The sequence below is a fragment of the Carcharodon carcharias genome, chromosome 20 (assembly GCF_017639515.1).
Source record: "Carcharodon carcharias isolate sCarCar2 chromosome 20, sCarCar2.pri, whole genome shotgun sequence".
Lineage (NCBI taxonomy): Eukaryota > Metazoa > Chordata > Chondrichthyes > Lamniformes > Lamnidae > Carcharodon > Carcharodon carcharias.
In genome coordinates, this window is record NC_054486.1 from 10,651,860 (window position 1) to 10,671,399 (window position 19,540).

General features: G+C 42.7%; 1 protein-coding gene across 2 annotated transcripts in view; it reads left to right on the forward strand.

Moving 5' to 3' along the window:
• Positions 1 to 19,540, forward strand: part of ryr3 (ryanodine receptor 3) — a 349,432-nt gene that overhangs the window by 256,556 nt on the left and 73,336 nt on the right. For both annotated transcript variants that reach the window (XM_041214540.1, XM_041214541.1), the window contains 5 exons: positions 602 to 732; positions 3,454 to 3,768; positions 6,563 to 6,803; positions 7,379 to 7,466; positions 8,393 to 8,485. In XM_041214540.1, the coding sequence (XP_041070474.1) occupies positions 602 to 732; positions 3,454 to 3,768; positions 6,563 to 6,803; positions 7,379 to 7,466; positions 8,393 to 8,485 (868 nt within the window). The remainder of the gene's footprint in view (positions 1 to 601; positions 733 to 3,453; positions 3,769 to 6,562; positions 6,804 to 7,378; positions 7,467 to 8,392; positions 8,486 to 19,540) is intronic.

Below are 19,540 nucleotides of genomic sequence, written 5' to 3' on the forward strand. Positions count from 1 at the left end.
ATTTCACTCCACATGGACCCAAGCCTAATTCTGGATGCCCGCTAGCTCCCCTTACTGTTCAATATTCCTCTATTCCAAGAAACTATCTAATTCAAGTATAAAAGAAATCACAGATTGCGCTTTAGCAATGTTTGCAACATAATTCCTCATCCTAGCCACCCTCTGTGTAAGGAATTGTTTTTTTAGCCTGCCATCTTTTTTTATCATCCTTAATATTATTGTCTTATTGACAAGTAAAATCAATTTATCATATTTATCCAATCATAACTCTTCATCGTTGTGATGATCACTATCAAATCGTTCTCTGAACGTCTCTGGTCCAAAGACAGGTTCTGAAGTTAGCTTCTCTTATCCCTGATGACATCCTAGTGCTGGATCTTGTCCATTGTTTTTATAACATTCCTGTAAAGAATTTGAGTTAAAGTTGCAAAATATTCGTAGTTATACTGTAATATAATTTGTGAACTATACTTGTGGTCTCACCGTCCTGTGTTCAGCTATGGCAAATACAGTTGCATGGATATTGTTACCTTTTTTTTGACCTTTGCCCTTTGTTCGATACCAAGATGGCTACCATTCCTCTTTTTGTCTTGCGCCATAGACAGCGACCAATTCTTGGGGAATGCCTCGCCACACTTGCAGCAGCTATGCCAGTGGCTTTTCTTGAGTCTTCTATCAACATACACAACCCACACTCGGTTTTCAATACAAAAACACCTCGAGAACGAATCAGTATGTAACACTGTCTTGAAAAAACGTTATACTCGTAGGGTTAATTTGAAAAGAAATATGAAACATTGTGTGGTGTTTATGCACTAAATAATCTCAATGGTGCTGATAAGTTCAGAATGTATTTAATCATATTGAAAACTAATTGGCAGTGTACGCTTACAGAATTTTGTGCCTGATTAAATGTCAGACATTTGCATTGCAACATGTTTGTTCCTCTCAGCTGCCAACGTCACTTCCTTGTTTCCACAAAACAATGGGTGGGATTTCCTTCTCATATCCTGCCTCAAATTGATGGCTTGTGGCTGACTGGCCCTCCCCTGCCCATTGCATGCAGAAAGGATGTGGGGGGCCTCTGGTGCCTAACAGGTTTTCCTGGTGTCCACCCATTTTACCACCACGGTTCTAGGTTGACATGTGGAATATGGCTCAGGACCCCTTGGGGAGAAAGAGGGCCTCCAATTTGACTGCCACTGGCCTACCTGCATAGGCCTCACTCTACAACCTACCCTTTTAAGTGAGCAGCAGCTTTCTTCTGATGCTACAGCAAGGATTCCACTGTAGCATTGCTGGGATTCTGCAGCCATGAATGCTGGGAGACTCTTCTCTTGATGGCAGGGATCCTACTGGAAGCCCAGCATGCAAGGAAGATATATCTTGACCTGGGAAATCGAATTGGGGTTAGGGCGATTGGAGATAGGAAGACACAAGTCTTGCATGATCGAACATTCCTGCTGGGAGGAGGATTTGGCCCAATGATTGCAGGACAATGTTGTCCAGTTTTCAAAATTAGAGAAATATTCACAGGCAACATAGCAGTACGCTGGCATTTAACAAAAGATAACTGAGGTAATGTCAGGTGGAGACTCTGTATCCCTGTAGATTGTAGAGCTATTAGCCCTGAATTCTGCAGTCAGTGATGAAAGAACTTCATTTCACCTTGCTGACTGCTGTCCACAAAACCTTTGAGGATTCCTAAGTGTAGACTTGTTCTAATCTAATATCTGACCCAGTGTGAGGTTTTCCTGTGCAGGAATCTATGGCGTGTGGGAGCAGGGCAAGAAACAGCAAGGTTGTTCGACCAATCAGGCTGAAAATTCCTCAGTGAGGTATACAGGGCATGATTTCAACTGACTGAAAAACCCACTCAGATACACAGAATTAAAGTCAAGTCTTATATCAGGAAATAGAAATTAAATTTTTTTCGTCTTATTTCTCCCTGATTGCAAGATCAACCTACTGAGCGACAGTAGCTGAACCCACAAGTGGTTTACTTCTCTGTAAATTCCAATGCATTTCTTCTAATGTGGAAAAGAAAGAAAGTTGGATGGTTTTAGATTTTTTTAAAATGTGAACGATGCTCGCTCTTGGGGAATTCATTTGGGCCGATTGCAGACTGAACTGTACTTCCACCTCACCAATAGCTCTGAAAATCTCTTGGCAATGGGTAAATGGGCCAGATCCCCAGTATAAACGAATCCTTGTCTCTTCTTGACCTTTGGACCTGGGGAAATGATCACCACCAAGGTTACGAAAATTAGAAAAATTGTTGCAAAGGTCAATCTCCGTACCAGTAAGAAATGTGAAAAGATAAAAGTTAATCTATGCCAGGAATTGTCCTTTGATGAGATCAACAGCCTTTTCTGCACATACTAGAGTTGCTACATGATCAAATACTGCTCCCAAAACATTCATCAAGGCAAGTGAATTGGGATAATAAATAGCCCTGAACACTTCGCTCTTTTACCAACCCTTGAATTATTGTACATTTTAACAAAATTATGCGAACAGATTACAGGCAAAATCTTGTTGAGGTGTTGGGGGTCTTGCTTGCCAGCTGGAGAGCTGGTGAGAAACTTGCGCTGCCTCTTGGGCGGGCCCGCTGAACCGCAAGCCAATCAGGCCGTGGCGAGGCTGACAACAGGCCTTCCCTTGGATTCAAGACTCTGCGAAACTCTCGCAAGAGCTGCCAGCCAATCAGAGGCCATCAGCTCTTGTGCTCGGTCGTGCCACATGGGTTGCCATGGCTGTTGCCAGGAGAATATCCACTAGAATCCTCACTGAACCAAATTGGCTCTAGATACCCCAACACCTCAAATAAAAAATTCTCATCCGCTCCCCTCCCTAACTCTGTGATCCCCCAATCCTTGAATCCCCTTTGTAACTCTATGCTCCCCTAACTCTAACTTCTTGTGCATCCCTCCCTCACTTTGCCTTTCCACTGGCAGCTGTTCCCCGTATATTGGAATTCCTTCCCTAAACTCTACTGTCACTAAAGAGCAGCTGACTCTCGCTGTATGCCTGGAAGTGTCCATCACATGACATCTTGCCTCCAACTGCCTCACCCAGTCGAACAGCCCTTTTTTTCTAAATCCAATATTTTCATAACGAAAAAACAAAGAAAATTCACCAATGATTTTCCACCAAGATGACTCACAGCAGTGTCCAGGAAATTAGTCTTTAAACTTTCAAGACTCTGGGAAAATACACCTCTATTTCCTTCATGAGCCTTTTTAAAAACCACCTCCTTGGCAAAGCTTTTTCACCTCTCTTAATAGCTCATCCTTTGTCAGAGGGTTCATTTTTTAATATGCCTCTGTCAAAGACCTTAAAGTTTCTATGTCAATGCAAGTTATTGCTTTCAATAGTTGGATTTTTTTTTTTACTCACACTGAATGCAGTGTTTATGAAGGGAAAGGATAACACTTTGCTTTGTTTTGCTAGTTCTAGGCTTGCCAGACACTGTCGAGGAAGTATGCCCAGAGATGCCTCAGCTAGAGGTGTTAATAAAGGATATCCATGACATGGCAGAGTCTGGAGCCAGATACACTGAGATACCTCATATAATTGAAGTTATTCTGCCCATGTTGTGTAATTATCTGTCGTATTGGTGGGAAAGAGGCCCTGAGAACAATCCTGATGGGAATTGCTGTACTGTAGTCACTTCTGAACATCTTAGTGTGATCTTGGGCAATATCCTGAAAATTTTGAACAATAACCTGGGCATTGATGATGCTTCCTGGATGAAGAGACTTGCAGGTAAGGATATAATATAGTTTTGAAGAAAATAAGGATATAATATAGTTTTGAAGAATTAAGGATATAATATAGTTTTGAAGAATATAATGATATAATATAGTTTTGAAGAATTAAGGATATAATATAGTTTTGAAGAATTAAGGATATAATATAGTTTTGAAGAACATAATGATATAATATAGTTTTAAAGCCTCCCTTTAAATATATTAATTTCCCTCAAGACTTTTCTATATCTTTCTATACATCCTTTCTTTATGTTCATTGAAGCAATTGATCTATTCTGCTTTGATGTAATCTATATATCAATGTAGGTATCATTTGCTGGATATTAAATACTGACCAGTTTATATCAAATGTCACTTAATAGTGGAAGAGTATAGTTTTACTGCCACTTTTAAATTGACACAAGGTGAATTTGACTGCACACACATCTTGATCTGACTTTTGAGTACATCAGAAAGAAAGAAAGTCTTTGACACAACGACTTTCCAATCCTCAGACCATCCCACAACAATTTAGGAGCATAAGAACAGGGGTGGGCCATTCAGCCCCATGAGCCTGTTCCTCCAATCAGCTAGATCATGGTCAATCTGTACCTCAACTTCCTTTACCCATCTTTACCTCATATCCCTTAATATCCTTGCGTAACAAAAATCTATCTATCTCGAATTTCGACTATTTCAGTTGGCCTAAGCTCAACAGTTTTTTTGAGTGAGAGAGTTCCAGATTTCCATTACCCTATGAGTGAAGAAGTGCTTCCTGACATCACCCCTGAATGATCTAGCTCTAATTTTAAGGTTATGCTCCCCTGTGCTGGACTACCCCACCCTTTCCCTCTATCTGCCCTATTGAATCAGTTAATCATTTTAAACACCTCAGTTAAATTACTGTTCAATCTCCTATGCTCGAGGGAACACAGGCCTAATCTGTGCAACCTCAGAATTTAATCATTTTAGGTCTCGATATCATTTTGATGAATTGGCACTGCAGCCCCTCCAAAGCCAGTGCACCCTCGCTGAGGCTCTGTGCTCAGAAATCAACGCAGTACGAAAGATGAAGTCTGACCAGAGCTTTATACACCTGGAATGTTACTTCCACGCCTTGGTGTTCCAGCTCCCCAGTGATAAAGACTAACCTTCCATTAAATTTTTTTTTAAATGTTTTTTTATCTGTCCACTAGTTTTAGTGATTTATGTATTTGAGCCCCTAAATCTTTCCACTCCTGCACAGTATCTAGCTCCTTACCATTTAGAAAGTATTCCGATCCATCTTTGATAGGTCTCAAGAATGACTTTTGAAGCATGGTCACTTCTGTTTGGTATGCAAACAAAGCAGCCAATCTACATGAAAATAACAATAGGATAATTGACCACTAATTTTAATTTTTGGTGTTGTAGGTTTAAGGACAAATTTTGGCCAGGATATTGGGAGAACACCCTCCATTTTAGTAGTACTGTTGGATTTTTTGTGCCAAGCTAAAGGGTTTTGGTTTAACATTTTAGCCAAAAGACAGCACCTCTCAAAATGCTCCCTCGATACAAGTGTCAGCCTAGATTACGCGCTCAAGTCCAGGAGTGTGGCTTGCAGCCACAACCTGCTGTCTCAGAAGTAAAAGTGTGACCACTGAGACAAGGCTGTCACTTCCACTAAAGTCAAACACTGTCAGACCCTGAACCTTCACAACACTTTGAATTGGCGCATGCTGGAATATAATTCCTGACTGGTGCAAAAAGCTACATCTTAGGAGGGGCATTGACCCTCTTAGGAAGCTTTGGAATTTTGCATAAAACCGGCATTATTGTGTAGTTTGCAGTATAACTCTGGTCTATCAGTTACATATCAGACTGAACCCAGCAGCTGCAGTACAGCCTACATGTCTGAAACATGCATTGGACTGGAAAGATCTGTGGTGTTTAATTAGATCATCAGTCAGCCAAGATTAAAATTCAGAGCAGTGGGCACACAACAGGAAGAGTGGATAAAAACAAAAAACTGAGGATGCTGGAAATCCAAAACAAAAACAGAATTACCTGGAAAAACTCAGCAGGTCTGGCAGCATCGGCGGAGAAGAAAAGAGTTGACGTTTCGAGTCCTCATGACCCTTCAACAGAACTAGTTCTGTTGAAGGGTCATGAGGAAGAGTGGATCTATTCAGGGAGTTATTCAACATAATGCCTTGATGTTCCATTTGCCCTGGGAAGGCCACAAAGAGCTTGTTCTTTATGCTATCATTGCACCAATCAAGTGACCTCACCCCAGTAATCAAAGCCAGATCATGTGATACTTACATTTTCCTCCTCGTGCATCAGGACCAATGGAGGGTTTAAATTAACCTGATGACAAGACTAGAAGAAAGGGGTTTTAGTGTGTGGAAGGGTTGGGATGGGGAGATGGAAGGGATCAAAAATTGTGCGAGAGAAAAATTAGCGGGAGGTCAGGACCATGAAGATAAAAGAGTTAAAAACTTTCCCACAGGCTCGTTTCGTATGCACCAACATTTTGTGGTGGGCATTAAACATCTGAAAGTTTGCTCACTGTGTGTTGTCCAGCCACCTTATCGGGAGCAGGCCCAATTACCACAACCAAAAGTGCTCTAATCAATGTTGTACACATTGTGACTCTCAGTGTGATATGTGTTGGACAACTGTGTGTCCACGCTAGGCAGTGGGTGTGAAGCAGGCTTGATGCATCCAGCCAAATGTGGAGACGAGCACCCAACATACATCCATCATTAGATCGCTGACCCCATGTTGCCGTACCACATTAACTAACCGTTTCTTTTTATATTCTCCAGTGTATGCTCAGCCAATCATTAGCAAAGCTAAACCTGAACTGCTGAAAAACCAATTCATACCAACCCTGGAAAAACTGAAGAAGAAATCACTAAAGGTTGCAATAGAGGAAGAACAAATGAAAGCAGAAGTCAAGTCAGATACCCAGGAGGCTGAGCTGCAAATTTTGGATGAGTTTGCTGTCCTCTGCCGAGATCTCTATTCTTTCTACCCAATTTTGATCCGCTACGTAGATTACAACAGGCAAGATTACCAATATGATTCTTAGGCAACGTGTTCCTGTGCAAACTGTTTACTTTTTTGGCGATGTTGTTTGGGACTGTAGCAGACAGTCAATATAGCAGATTCTGCTGGATTATAAAACATTTCACTTGATATGCAGTAGGTGAGGATTGCAGGATCAGTGATTTATTACGGTCAGTGATAAGGCCCAGATGATGACCACTAGGGTTAAGTGGTGGAGCATATCCAACCTCCCTAGAACCTTCAAGAGGGGAAGCCTTTATGGAATGGAGAGAATCATTAGCAAAGCAAAATACAAGATATTCAAACTAAATTAGACCTATGTTTGTTCTGGTTTGAAGATCAGAGAACATGTGGTGACATGAATTTGGAAAATCGATTTTGCCTTTACTGAGATGCAAAGACTAAGATTGCAGCCCTAGATTGTTCAACACATGACGTTTTTTTTTTTCGATAAGCGATGAGATTAAAACTGAATTGGTTTTCCTCCTGGTTATTTTCCTGCGGTTTTTGGAAATTTGGGAGCTTTTTAGCAGCAGGATGTAAACAGTCTGTTCCATGCTTTTTTCTTCCAGGGCAAGATGGCTAAAGGAACCAGATGCAGATGCTGACGAGCTTTTCCACATGGTGGCTGAGATTTTCATCCTGTGGTGTAAATCACACGTAAGGAATTCATTTACAAAGTCATCTAAAAACAAACTTAGAGAAGAGTTTTCAGGTTTTGGAACATTGAGTTTTATTAGAGCTGCTCTTTGTTGGCGTTCCCATGTCCTGCTTCTCGTGATCTTTGTTTGCTGCGTAATCAGGATTTATTAAATTGCTCCTGCCTGCTCAGTGTCAATGCCCGCTCCAGAAATTGATCCCTCACTTTCTACACACCTTGGCCAGGATTTTACATCCGTCAAGCTGGGCTCAGCGGGAGCAGTCAGGGAGCGGACAGCCGCCCGCGATCGGCTCCACGCCACGATTTCACGCGAGGGGGCCAGTTGTGTGGATCGCGAGCGGTAGCACACAGCACTGCCTGTGCGGGCGGGAGGTGGGGGGGGGGGGGGTGGTGGGGGAGGAGAGAGAGTGGGCCTGGCGCGCAGTTCATGCATGTGCGTGAAAGAGCGCTTCAGTCTCCCTGAGCCAACCTCCTTCCCTAAAGGGCATTGACATTAGTGAACCAGATGGGTTGTTCCTGACAACCAAGAATAGTTTCATGGTCACCATTACTGGGACTAGCTTTCAATTCCAGATTTCACTATTGAATTTTAAATGCCACCAGCTGCTGTGGTGAGGTTTTAACCCATGTCCCCAGAGCATTTAGCCTGGGTCTCTGGGTTACTTGTCTAGCAACATTACCACTATGCCACCATCAACTCAGCCTGCCCTGTAGACAAGAACTGATGTGAGCAGGTTGTAGGCATGGATGGCTGAAGAAAGCGTATGGAAATGCTTATGCACCAATTATTGAATGAGGTTATTGGACAGAACACAATGAGCATTGTGAAATTATCAACTCAGAAACATTCACAGCTAGCAGAGTAGAGCTATATAATAGAGTTATTGTGTGTAACTTTCTCCCAATACAAATATCTGTTTTACAGAATTTCAAGCGGGAGGAACAGAACTTTGTCGTTCAGAATGAAATCAACAACATGGCTTTCCTGATAGCAGATAATAGGAGCAAGATGTCCAAGGTAAATGTCAATAACTTGTTCCTTAACTTGCATGATATATACACTGGACATAATATAGTACGTCTTTCTCAGATGAACTTATTTCTCATATGAACTTTTATAATGTCATGATATGGTTGCCAAGTGTTTATTAAGAAACTATGGAAAATTGAGTTAAGCATAACTGTGGCAATAAGATTGGACTCCAGAAATTCCCTCAGAGTGGAATACGTCCATTTAATGCTACCATGACTTACTGTAGTCAAAGGTTTGATGTGAACTTATTTGTTCTGTGTCATAATAACAGACAGGCTAATGATCTGTTTATATTAATACAAATGTTGGCAAGAGAAAGATAATCAAAAATGAGCATATGGTTTATTGGATTGCTAAGCCTACACCAGCAATTTAATTATTGTTCAAGTTAGGGTTGAATCGGATAAAAAAAAATGTGGCTTCTTAAGTGATGTAGCAAAACTCAGATGTTGGGGTGGCAATGGTTGGGGGAGGGGCGGCACTCACACACACACACACACACACACACACACACACACACACACCCCCCCCCCCCCCCCACTATTGGAAAAGACATGGACCCGGTTTTTCCAGCCTCGCCATGGCGGCGACCAGCCAAACGTACATTGACTTTCGGTGGGACCGGAAGATTCCGGCAGTGGACGGAGCTGGAAAATCCCGGCCATGGCCATGCACTGATCCATGAGGATAAGGCGGTAGATGGGACATTGTAATTGGGCATAACCCCCAAGCAAGAAAGGGAAAAAGTTCATCAGGACTTACCAGTCCCACAGGATCAGTCTTCTGACACCCTCCATGTTTGAATAGCCATCAGTATTCTCAGGGCTTATATGGGGCAAAGAGCCTCTTAGCTTTGTACAGAAAGCTGCAAGGACCCATCCAACCTTATCCCAGCATGAGCTAGAACCTTCAGTTCCATCTGGAAGAAAGTTGATGTGCGTCAACTGAAATTTTAAAGAGAGCTATAAGGGTTAGCCATATTAATTTGGTGTGCAGAATATCATCCTTAGTCAGGAGTTCATAAATTAGTATCAAAATAATGTTCGGGGTTCTTAAGAAGGTTGTTTCCTTCATCCGGTAATGGGAAACTGACTTCAGAGCATTGCATGTTCACTAAATGTTGCTGAAAGAAAATCGTGGTTTGCTGCTTTTTATAGATAATAAATGTTAGCGGATACTAAATGAAATAACTTCCAGGCTTTAAATTTGGAAGAATATACAAATGTGTTCATAGGAAACAAAATGTTTGTATTTACAAACCAAACTTAATGCAGGTCACCTCCTAGATTTTCGACAGGACCAGAAGATCCCAGTGGTGGGCGGAGCCAAAAAATCCCAGCCATAGCCAGTGTTGCACTGAACCATGTAGATAAGGCAGTACATGGGACATTGTAGTTGGACAGGCCAGTTGGCTTGTCATTCAGAGATCAGAGATAAATATTGATAGTAAGTAGCTGTTTCTATGTCAGAGCAGCAACAGGTGTTAGTAAAAGTAAATTTCCTTTTACAGTTGCTTGGTAGTACAGAACTTTAATATTGCTGAACAGAAAGCCATGTTGCTGAAGCTTTTCATCTTGCACTCATCAGGACAATTGCAGGAATTCCAAATTTCAAACTACAATTTATATGACAAAAGAAAAGGAGCTTGGGGAGCATATAGTTCCCCATTGCTTCCTCCATGGCAATACTTCAACCAACCAGAGTTGACTTGCCAACCAATAAGTACCCTTTTCTTCTACAGTATAAATTGTTACCATCATTTGAAATTTGGCATTCTTGTGTTTGTCCTGATGGTTACAAGATGAAAAACTAAAGTAACTTGTCTCTCTTTTCAGCAATATTTCCTTTTATCTTTTGGTCCGAGACCAAATCTGTAAATGGACAAAGTAAAAGCCTTAACAAAAACAGAATTACCTGGAAAAACTCAGCAGGTCTGGCAGCATCGACGGAGAAAAAAGAGTTGACATTTCGAGTCCTCATGACCTTTCGACAGAACTTGAGTTCGAGTCCAAGAAGAGTTGAAATATAAGCTGGTTTAAGGTGTGTTTGGAGGGGTGGGGGGGGTGGGGGGGGCGGAGAGAGAGAGAGAGAGAGAAGTGGAGGGCGTTGGTGTGGTTGTAGGGTCAAACAAACAATGATAGAAGCAGATCATCAAAAGATGTCAACAACAATAGAGCAAAAGAACACATAGGTGTTAAAGTTGGTGATATTACTTAAACGAATGTGCTAATTAAGAATGGATGGTAGGGCACTCAAGGTATAGCTTTAGTGGGGGTGGGGAGAGCATAAAAGATTTTAAAATATTTAAAAATAATGGAAATAGGTGGGAAAAGAAAAATCTATATAATATATTGGAAAAAAAAGGAAGGGGGAAACAGAAAGGGGGTGGGGATGGGGGAGGGAGCTCAAGACCTAAAGTTGTTGAATTCAATATTCAGTCCAGAAGGCTGTAAAGTGCCTAGTCGGAAGATGAGGTGCTGTTCCTCCAGTTTGCGTTGGGCTTCACTGGAACAATGCAGCAAGCCAAGGACAGACATGTGGGCAAGAGAGCAGGGTGGAGTGTTAAAATGACAAGCGACAGGGAGGTCTGGGTCATTCTTGCGGACAGACTGCAGGTGTTCTGCAAAGCAGTCGCCCAGTTTACGTTTGGTCTCTCCAATGTAGAGGAGACCACATTGTGAGCAACGAATGCAGTAGACTAAGTTGTGGGAAATGCAAGTGAAATGCTGCTTCACTTGAAAGGAGTGTTTGGGCCCTTGGACGGTGAGGAGAGAGGAAGTGAAGGGGCAGGTGTTGCATCTTTTGCGTGGGCATGGGGTGGTGCCATAGGAGGGGGTTGAGGAGTAGGGGGTGATGGAGGAGTGGACCAGGGTGTCCCGGAGGGAGCGATCCCTACGGAATGCCGATAGGGGGGGTGAAGGGAAGATGTGGTGGCATCATGCTGGAGTTGGCGGAAATGGCGGAGGATGATCCTTTGAATGCGGAGGCTGGTGGGGTGATAAGTGAGGACAAGGGGGACCCTATCATGTTTCTGGGAGGGAGGAGAAGGCGTGAGGGCGGATGCGCGGGAGATGGGCCGGACATGGTTGAAGGCCCTGTCAACGACCATGGTTGGAAAACCTCGGTTAAGGAAGAAGGAGGACATGTCAGAGGAACTGTTTTTGAAGGTAGCATCATCGGAACAGATGCGACGGAGGCGAAGGAACTGAGAGAATGGATGGAGTCCTTACAGGAAGCGGGGTGTGAGGAGCTGTAGTTGAGGTAGCTGTGGGAGTCGGTGGGTTTGTAATAGATATTGGTGGACAGTCTATCACCAGAGATTGAGACAGAGAGATCAAGGAAGGGAAGGGAAGTGTCAGAGATGGACCACGTGAAAATGATGGAGGGGTGGAGATTGGAAGCAAAATTAATAAATTTTTCTAAGTCCCGACGAGAGCATGAAGCAGCACCGAAGTAATCATCGATGTACCGGAGAAAGAGTTGTGGAAGGAGGCCGGAGTAGGACTGGAACAAGGAATACCCCATAAAGAGACAGGCATAGCTGGGGCCCATGCGGGTACCCATAGCCACACCTTTTATTTGGAGGAAGTGAGAGGAGTTGAAGGAGAAATTGTTCAGTGTGAGAACAAGTTCAGCCAGACGGAGGAGAGTAGTGGTGGATGGGGATTGTTCGGGCCTCTGTTCGAGGAAGAAGCTAAGGGCCCTCAGACCATCCTGGTGGGGGATGGAGGTGTAGAGGGATTGGACGTCCATGGTGAAGAGGAAGCGGTTGGGGCCAGGGAACTGGAAATTGTTGATGTGACGTAAGGTGTCAGAGGAATCACGGATGTAGGTGGGAAGGGACTGGACAAGGGGAGAGAGAAGGGAGTCAAGATAACGAGAAATGAGTTCTGTGGGGCAGGAGCAAGCTAAGACGATCGGTCTACCGGGGCAGTTCTGTTTGTGGATTTTGGGTAGGAGATAGAAGCGGGCCGTCCGAGGTTGGGCAACTATCAGGTTGGAAGCTGTGGGAGGAAGATCCCCAGAGGAGATGAGGTCAGTGACAGTCCTGGAAACAATGGCTTGATGTTCAGTGGTGGGGTCATGGTCCAGGGAGAGGTGGGAGGAAGTGTCTGCGAGTTGATGCTCAGCCTCCGCGAGGTAGAGGTCAGTGCGCCAGACAACAACAGCACCACCCTTGTCAGCGGGTTTGATGACAATGTCCGGATTGGACCTGAGAGAATGGAGTGCAGTAAATTCAGAGAGAGACAGGTTAGAGTGGATGAGAGGAGCAGAGAAATTGAGAAGACTAATGTCGCACCGACAGTTCTCAATGAAAAGATAAAGAGAAGGTAAGAATCCAGAGGGAGGGGTCCAGGTGGAGGGAGAATATTGGAGATGGATAAAAGGATCCGTTGAATGGGGAGAGGACTCCTGCCCAAAGAAGTGAGCCCGGAGACGAAGACGGCGGAAGAAGAGTTCAGCATCATGCCGAGCCCGAAATTCATTGAGGTGAGGGCGTAAGGGTATGAAACTAAGTCCTTTGCTGAGCACTGAACGTTCAGCATCGGAGAGGGGAAGGTCAGGGGGTATAGTGAATACACAGCTGGGGCTGGGATTGGAAGATGGGGTGGGGACGGAGGGACAGGCAGGGGTGGAGGGTCCTAGATGGGTGTTGGTGTCGATGAGTTGTTGGAGCTTGCGTTCCTTAGCACTTGAGAGAAAGAGAAAAAGTTTCTTGTTGAGGCGTCGGATGAGCCGAAGAATAAAATGAAACTGGGGGCATGCGCAGCTTTGAAAAAGGGTACGGCGGTGCTGCTGGAGGGAGAGGTCGAGTGTGTTCATATGGCGGCGCATGGCACTGAGTGTGGATTTCAGAATGTGACGGGAACAGCAGTCCGAGAAACATTTTATGTCCCGGAGATACCTGTAATCCTGGGTGGGTTACAAACATGAGGGGTGGAATTTCAGTTGAAATCCATGTGGGGTAAGTCAGAGACGGAGACAGTCACTGAGAAAGGAGATATGGCTGTGAAAGCGGGTTTTAGTAAACACCTCGTGAGGGAAATGTAAGCAATGAAGGTGAGCAAGGCAAAAGAGAGGTACGGAAATCTTGTCGCAGAAAAGAACAGAACTTCTTCAAGGAGGTAGGCATTTCTTGAAGAGCAGTGGCAGTCAATTAAACACAGAGATAAAAACAAAAAAACTGCGGATGCTGGAAATCCAAAACAAAAACAGAATTACCTGGAAAAACTCAGCAGGTCTGGCAGCATCGGCGGAGAAGAAAAGAGTTGACGTTTCGAGTCCTCATGACCCTTCGACAGAACTTGAGTTCGAGTCCAAGAAAGAGTTGAAATATAAGCTGGTTTAAGGTGTGTGGGGGGAAGGAGAGAGAGAGAGAGAGAGAGAGAAGTGGAGGGGGTTGGTGTGGTTGTAGGGACAAACAATGATAGAAGCAGATCATCAAAAGATGTCAACAACAATAGAACAAAAGAACACATAGGTGTTAAAGTTGGTGATATTATCTAAACGAATGTGCTAATTAAGAATGGATGGTAGGGCACTCAAGGTATAGCTCTAGTGGGGGTGGGGAGAGCATAAAAGATTTTAACATATTTAAAAATAATGGAATTAGGTGGGAAAAGAAAAATCTATATAATTTATTGGAAAAAAAAGGAAGGGGGAAACAGAAAGGGGGTGGGGATGGGGGATGGAGATCAAGACCTAAAGTTGTTGAATTCAATATTCAGTCCGGAAGGCTGTAAAGTGCCTAGTCGGAAGATGAGGTGCTGTTCCTCCAGTTTGCGTTGGGCTTCACTGGAACAATGCAGCAAGCCAAGGACAGACATGTGGGCAAGAGAGCAGGGTGGAGTGTTAAAATGGCAAGTGACAGGGAAGTCTGGGTCATTCTTGCGGACAGACCGCAGGTGTTCTGCAAAGCAGTCGCCCAGTTTACATTTGGTCTCTCCAATGTAGAGGAGACCATATTGGGAGCAACGAATGCAGTAGACTAAGTTGTGGGAAATGCAAGTGAAATGCTGCTTCACTTGAAAGGAGTGTTTGGGCCCTTGGACGGTGAGGAGAGAGGAAGTGAAGGGGCAGGTGTTGCATCTTTTGCGTGGGCATGGGGTGGTGCCATAGGAGGGGGTTGAGGAGTAGGGGGTGATGGAGGAGTGGACCAGGGTGTCCCAGAGGGAGCGATCCCTACAGAATGCCGATAGGGGGGTTGAAGGGAAGATGTTTTTGGTGGTGGCATCATGCTGGAGTTGGCGGAAATGGCGGAGGATGATCCTTTGAATGCGGAGGCTGGTGGGGTGATAAGTGAGGATAAGGGGGACCCTATCATGTTTCTGGGAGGGAGGAGAAGGCGTGAGGGCGGATGCGCGGGAGATGGGCCGGACATGGTTGAGGGCCCTGTCAACGACTGTGGTTGGAAAACCTCGGTTAAGGAAGAAGGAGGACGTGTCAGAGGAACTGTTTTTGAAGGTAGCATCATCGGAACAGATGCGACGGAGGCGAAGGAACTGAGAGAACGGGATGGAGTCCTTACAGGAAGCGGGGTGTGAGGAGCTGTAGTCGGGGTAGCTGTGGGAGTCGGTGGGTTTGTAATAGATATTGGTGGACAGTCTATCACCAGAGATTGAGACAGAGAGGTCAAGGAAGGGAAGGGAAGTGTCAGAGATGGACCACGTGAAAATGATGGAGTGGTGGAGATTGGAAGCAAAATTAATAAAAAGCCTTCCCTGTCACTAATTAGACAACTTCAGTCCAATTCCTTATATGGCTTCACAATACCAGTTTCCCTAAATTAGTTCAAAATTGGCAATCTTACTGAGAGAGGCCCTAAGAATTGCAGGCACAGTGAATGGAAAAATAAACACTAACTCAGACATTAACGCTTCTGTGGTTGGGGTTAAGACATGTTGTTGTAGGAGCTTTTTTTCTGCTCATACCCTGTCCTATATCTGACCTGGAAATGGTGTAGGTGCAAAAATGGAAAATTTAATTTCCAAAAGCTGACATTGTCATCTCTTATACACAGGAAGGTCACCAGAATAGGCACTGTATTATAGATCATACACTTAGAGTCTCACCTGTTAACTTTTGCATTAATTTCCAGCAGTGATACACAATTGATACACAATTAACTGTCAAGTTGACACTCTTAATCTCCTTTTGCTTTTAACACAGATCAATAATAAAGTTAAAATGTGTGAAACGTTTTTATATTAACTGTTTTAATTATTTAATGTTTTAACTTATTACTAACGTTCTCGTATTTATTTTTCTTCTTCAAAGCTGTGTATACAAGTTGGCCATAAGGTCAGAGTACATGATTGTGTTATCATGCAAATAGCTCCACAGCTGGCTTGGCAATTTCAGTTGTTTTATCAAATGATCACATTCACATGCAGGTCCCTGAATACTGTGCTATGCTCATTGTCTGAAACCCCTGCAAAAGGCTAATTGCGCTTGTCATAAATCATACAGCTATCAAGAAGAATGTGCCATAAACCACAATATAGCTTTGAAAGCGTAGCTTCAACGCAAATTATATAGAAACTAATAGATCGATAGCAAGTAACAAGGCAGTAAATTCAATCAAGCAGTTTGTTTATTAATGTTACCAGAACCCTGAGATTGAATTACTGCCTTAAAGTCAATGGTTTATTTATTGCACTTTGTGAACTGTTCCATGGTAAATGAAACAGTAATACTTTTAGTAAAACAGGAGCTGAAGCCATCTGATATCACCTGACTGGTGTTGTAGTAATACCAGTTCTTCAATTTTTCCAGAAAATACGTTGTGCATTGCATGTTGTACCGTACATGTTATAAAGCTGGGGAACACTAATGAAAGAAATAAGTACTGGGTTTAATCCTTTACTTAAAGGTAGAAGCAATGGTGCAAGTAAAATAGAATATGGGTTATTGTACTGTTCTAAAGTGATGACATTAGCTCAATGACATACTGAAAATTCCATCAAATCACATCATCAGTGTGGCAGGAAATTTGAGATTTCATAGGATCTGATTGGTGTGCCCTTCCAGATACCATTGTGAGCTTGAAGACCCATTGAGGCATTGGGAGTCCAGTGAGAGAGGAGACACTGAACAAAAAAGCTGGGGTTAGGTGGTTTAACTCAATTTACCTGATGAGAACTGGGCAAAGGTACAATTAAAATAGCCATCTATCCACACCCATTTTTAACTGGGCCTTCCTCTTAGGCACAAGAAGCACTTGCCTCATGAATAGCAAGAGCCTTATTAATCATAGAATAATACAATGGTTACAGTGCAGAAGGAGGCCATTCAGTCCGTCATTGTCTGTGCCAGCTCTCTGCAAGAGCAATTCAGCTAGTCCCACTCTCTGCCCTTTTTCCCCATAGCCCTGTAGGTAACAATGAGGATAATAGTAACATTATTAAGGGGATCTGGAAAAATGAGCAGACTCATGGCAGAAGAAATTTAACGCAGAGAAGTATGGAGTGTTATACTTTAGTAGGGGTGATGAGGAATGGCAACATTAACTAAATGATGCAATTTTTGATGGAGTAAATAAGGAGAAACAATTTCCAGTGGCAAAAAAAGGCGTTGGGGAGCCGAGGGCACCGATCTAAGGCAATTTGGAGAAGAGCTGGAAGTGAGATGAGGAGATTCTTCTTTGTGCAGCAAGTTATGATCATCTAGAATGCAATGCCTGAAAGGCTGGTGTTAGCAGGTTCAACAGAAACTTTCAAAAGGGAATTGGATAAATAAACTTGAAGGGAAACATTTGCAAGCTACAGGAAAAAAGCAGGGAAGGGGACTAGTTGGAGAACTCTACCAAAGATCTAGCACAGGGACAATGGACGAAATGACCTTCTAAACAGTACCAGATGGAAAAACCAGTAAAACTGGAGTTCCATTTTGTGGTTATCAGGACCTGCTTGGACCAGTACCTGTCATTTCCAAAGCTCTACTTCTAGGGCAGTAAAACTGGAGTCCCATTTTATTCTATACAAGGCCAGTTTGGACCAGCACCAGTCATTTCCCAAGCTTTATTGGTTTTTCCTTCTGGGTATCAATTTTGCAGTCCTGGGGCATTCAGATAGGCTTCTTCCAGGAAGCAGCTTTAGTGTCAATATTAACTACTGTTCAAGTAGCATTCCAAGCAGCTTGGTGGCAATACGTATTTTTAATTAGTTGACAAATTCCACAGTTGGACTTACTTCTATATAAAGGTATTGCGGGTGCTCATAGCTACAGCAAGCGCTGACCTGAAACAAGAGTGTACAGCTAATAGAAATTCAGATAAGATGAGAATTAGTAATATTAAGATAAAAGCTAGTGTGCAGCTAACCTATCGTAAGCACAGCTTACCAATACATTCCACTTGTATTAACATCTTTGTGTTTCTTGCACTGGTGTGTAACATTTATACATGTTTGGTGCTATGTAGTTCTATGGATCATATTCATGATTCTATTGTATAATGTGACTGTATTATCAGTGAAATGCCATCCTTATATTTCATTCTGGCTGAAAGAAATTAAATGAAAAATTGCTTTTCAATCAAATAGATAATGAACAGATAATTGCTCTATAATTGAAATTTTACTTAATTCACACAAAAGACATGCATAATTATATTGCAGCGATCCTTGTGAGTGATACTGTCAGTTGTGCAGTTCCTCAGTTACTTTGATCCATTCCTTTTCAGTATATGTTTAAAGTGGTTGTGCTATCAGTTTATTCTGACAAGCCCCAAATTTGTGTTTACAGAATGATCAGCCATTACCAATTAAATTACATTATCATCAACCAGTGAAGTAATGAAGAGGTCACTTCTTTCAGCTCCCTGGCTCAAAGAGACATTTTATTTCCCACAGTGTTTCCTGACAGTTACACAGAGATACAAACTATGTATAAAAGCTTTCATATTCAGCCTGATGTCTTGAAGTCTCCCGGAAACACTGATGTGTGAAATAAGGCTTCGTAGCTAGATTGCTCAATACAGTGATCCATGCAGACCAAGAAATTCCGGGTTGGGTCCATGGTCTGTATTGATTTAGCTGCTCTCAGCAGCTAACATTTCAACCACTACAGTCAGTATCCAGTGTTATGATTTGGCAGATGATGTGTCCCAGGTGGATCAAATCCACGAAGGAAACTTGATCACCCAGTCACAACGATTTTGCAATTTGTATTTTATTCCGAGATGTAATAAGTTCACCAAGACTTAGAAACTTTTTAAAACTAAGTTAAACATTTATTAACGAAAGAAAAGTTTTCAAGCACGTGCTTGAATAACTCCTAAAACCGCTAATTAATTTGACTTATTAAGCATTACACCCCCATTATAGCAACAGTAAAAAACAAATGGATTTTAAACAGATTCCAGCCAGTTAACATGATACCCTGGACAATAGAATTCAAAGTATTTTTTTCCCAGCTTCGGTTTCTGTAGACAGCAGCTTAATGCATAACTACTGGAGACCTTTCACACTTCTGGTAGATCTTACAATGTCTTTCTCTCTGACGCATAGCCTCTTCTCCTTTACAAACGTTTCTCCCTTTTAATGCAAATTCCATTATTCCCACATATCTTTGGAACTTCACTTTTCTCATAATATAAATCTTTTCATGGTGCTAATGCTATTAGTAACCTCTGGTAAAAAAAAAAACACACTGCATGGCCTAGCTTCTCTAGGAGTAACATCCTATCACCTCTTTGAAATTCAAACTACCCTAATTTATCAAAAAATGCAAATTCTCCTCACTTCACATTCTAAAACTTCAGCCATGTTTATGCAATTCAAACTTAGCTTCATTTGATGAATCAAAAACCTCCAGACCGTCTGTCTCCAATTCAGTTAAATCCCACACACACAGACACATATAGAGAAACCACCCAAACCCCACTATTAACCTACTTATACAATAAATCACAATAATATTATGAGAATTATTATACTTTCATGATACAGGCTAGGGAAAGAGGGCAAAACCAGCCAGGCATTCCTGGTCGCAACTCAGTGACTTGGTGTGCATGTGGATATCAAATAAGTATGAGCTCAA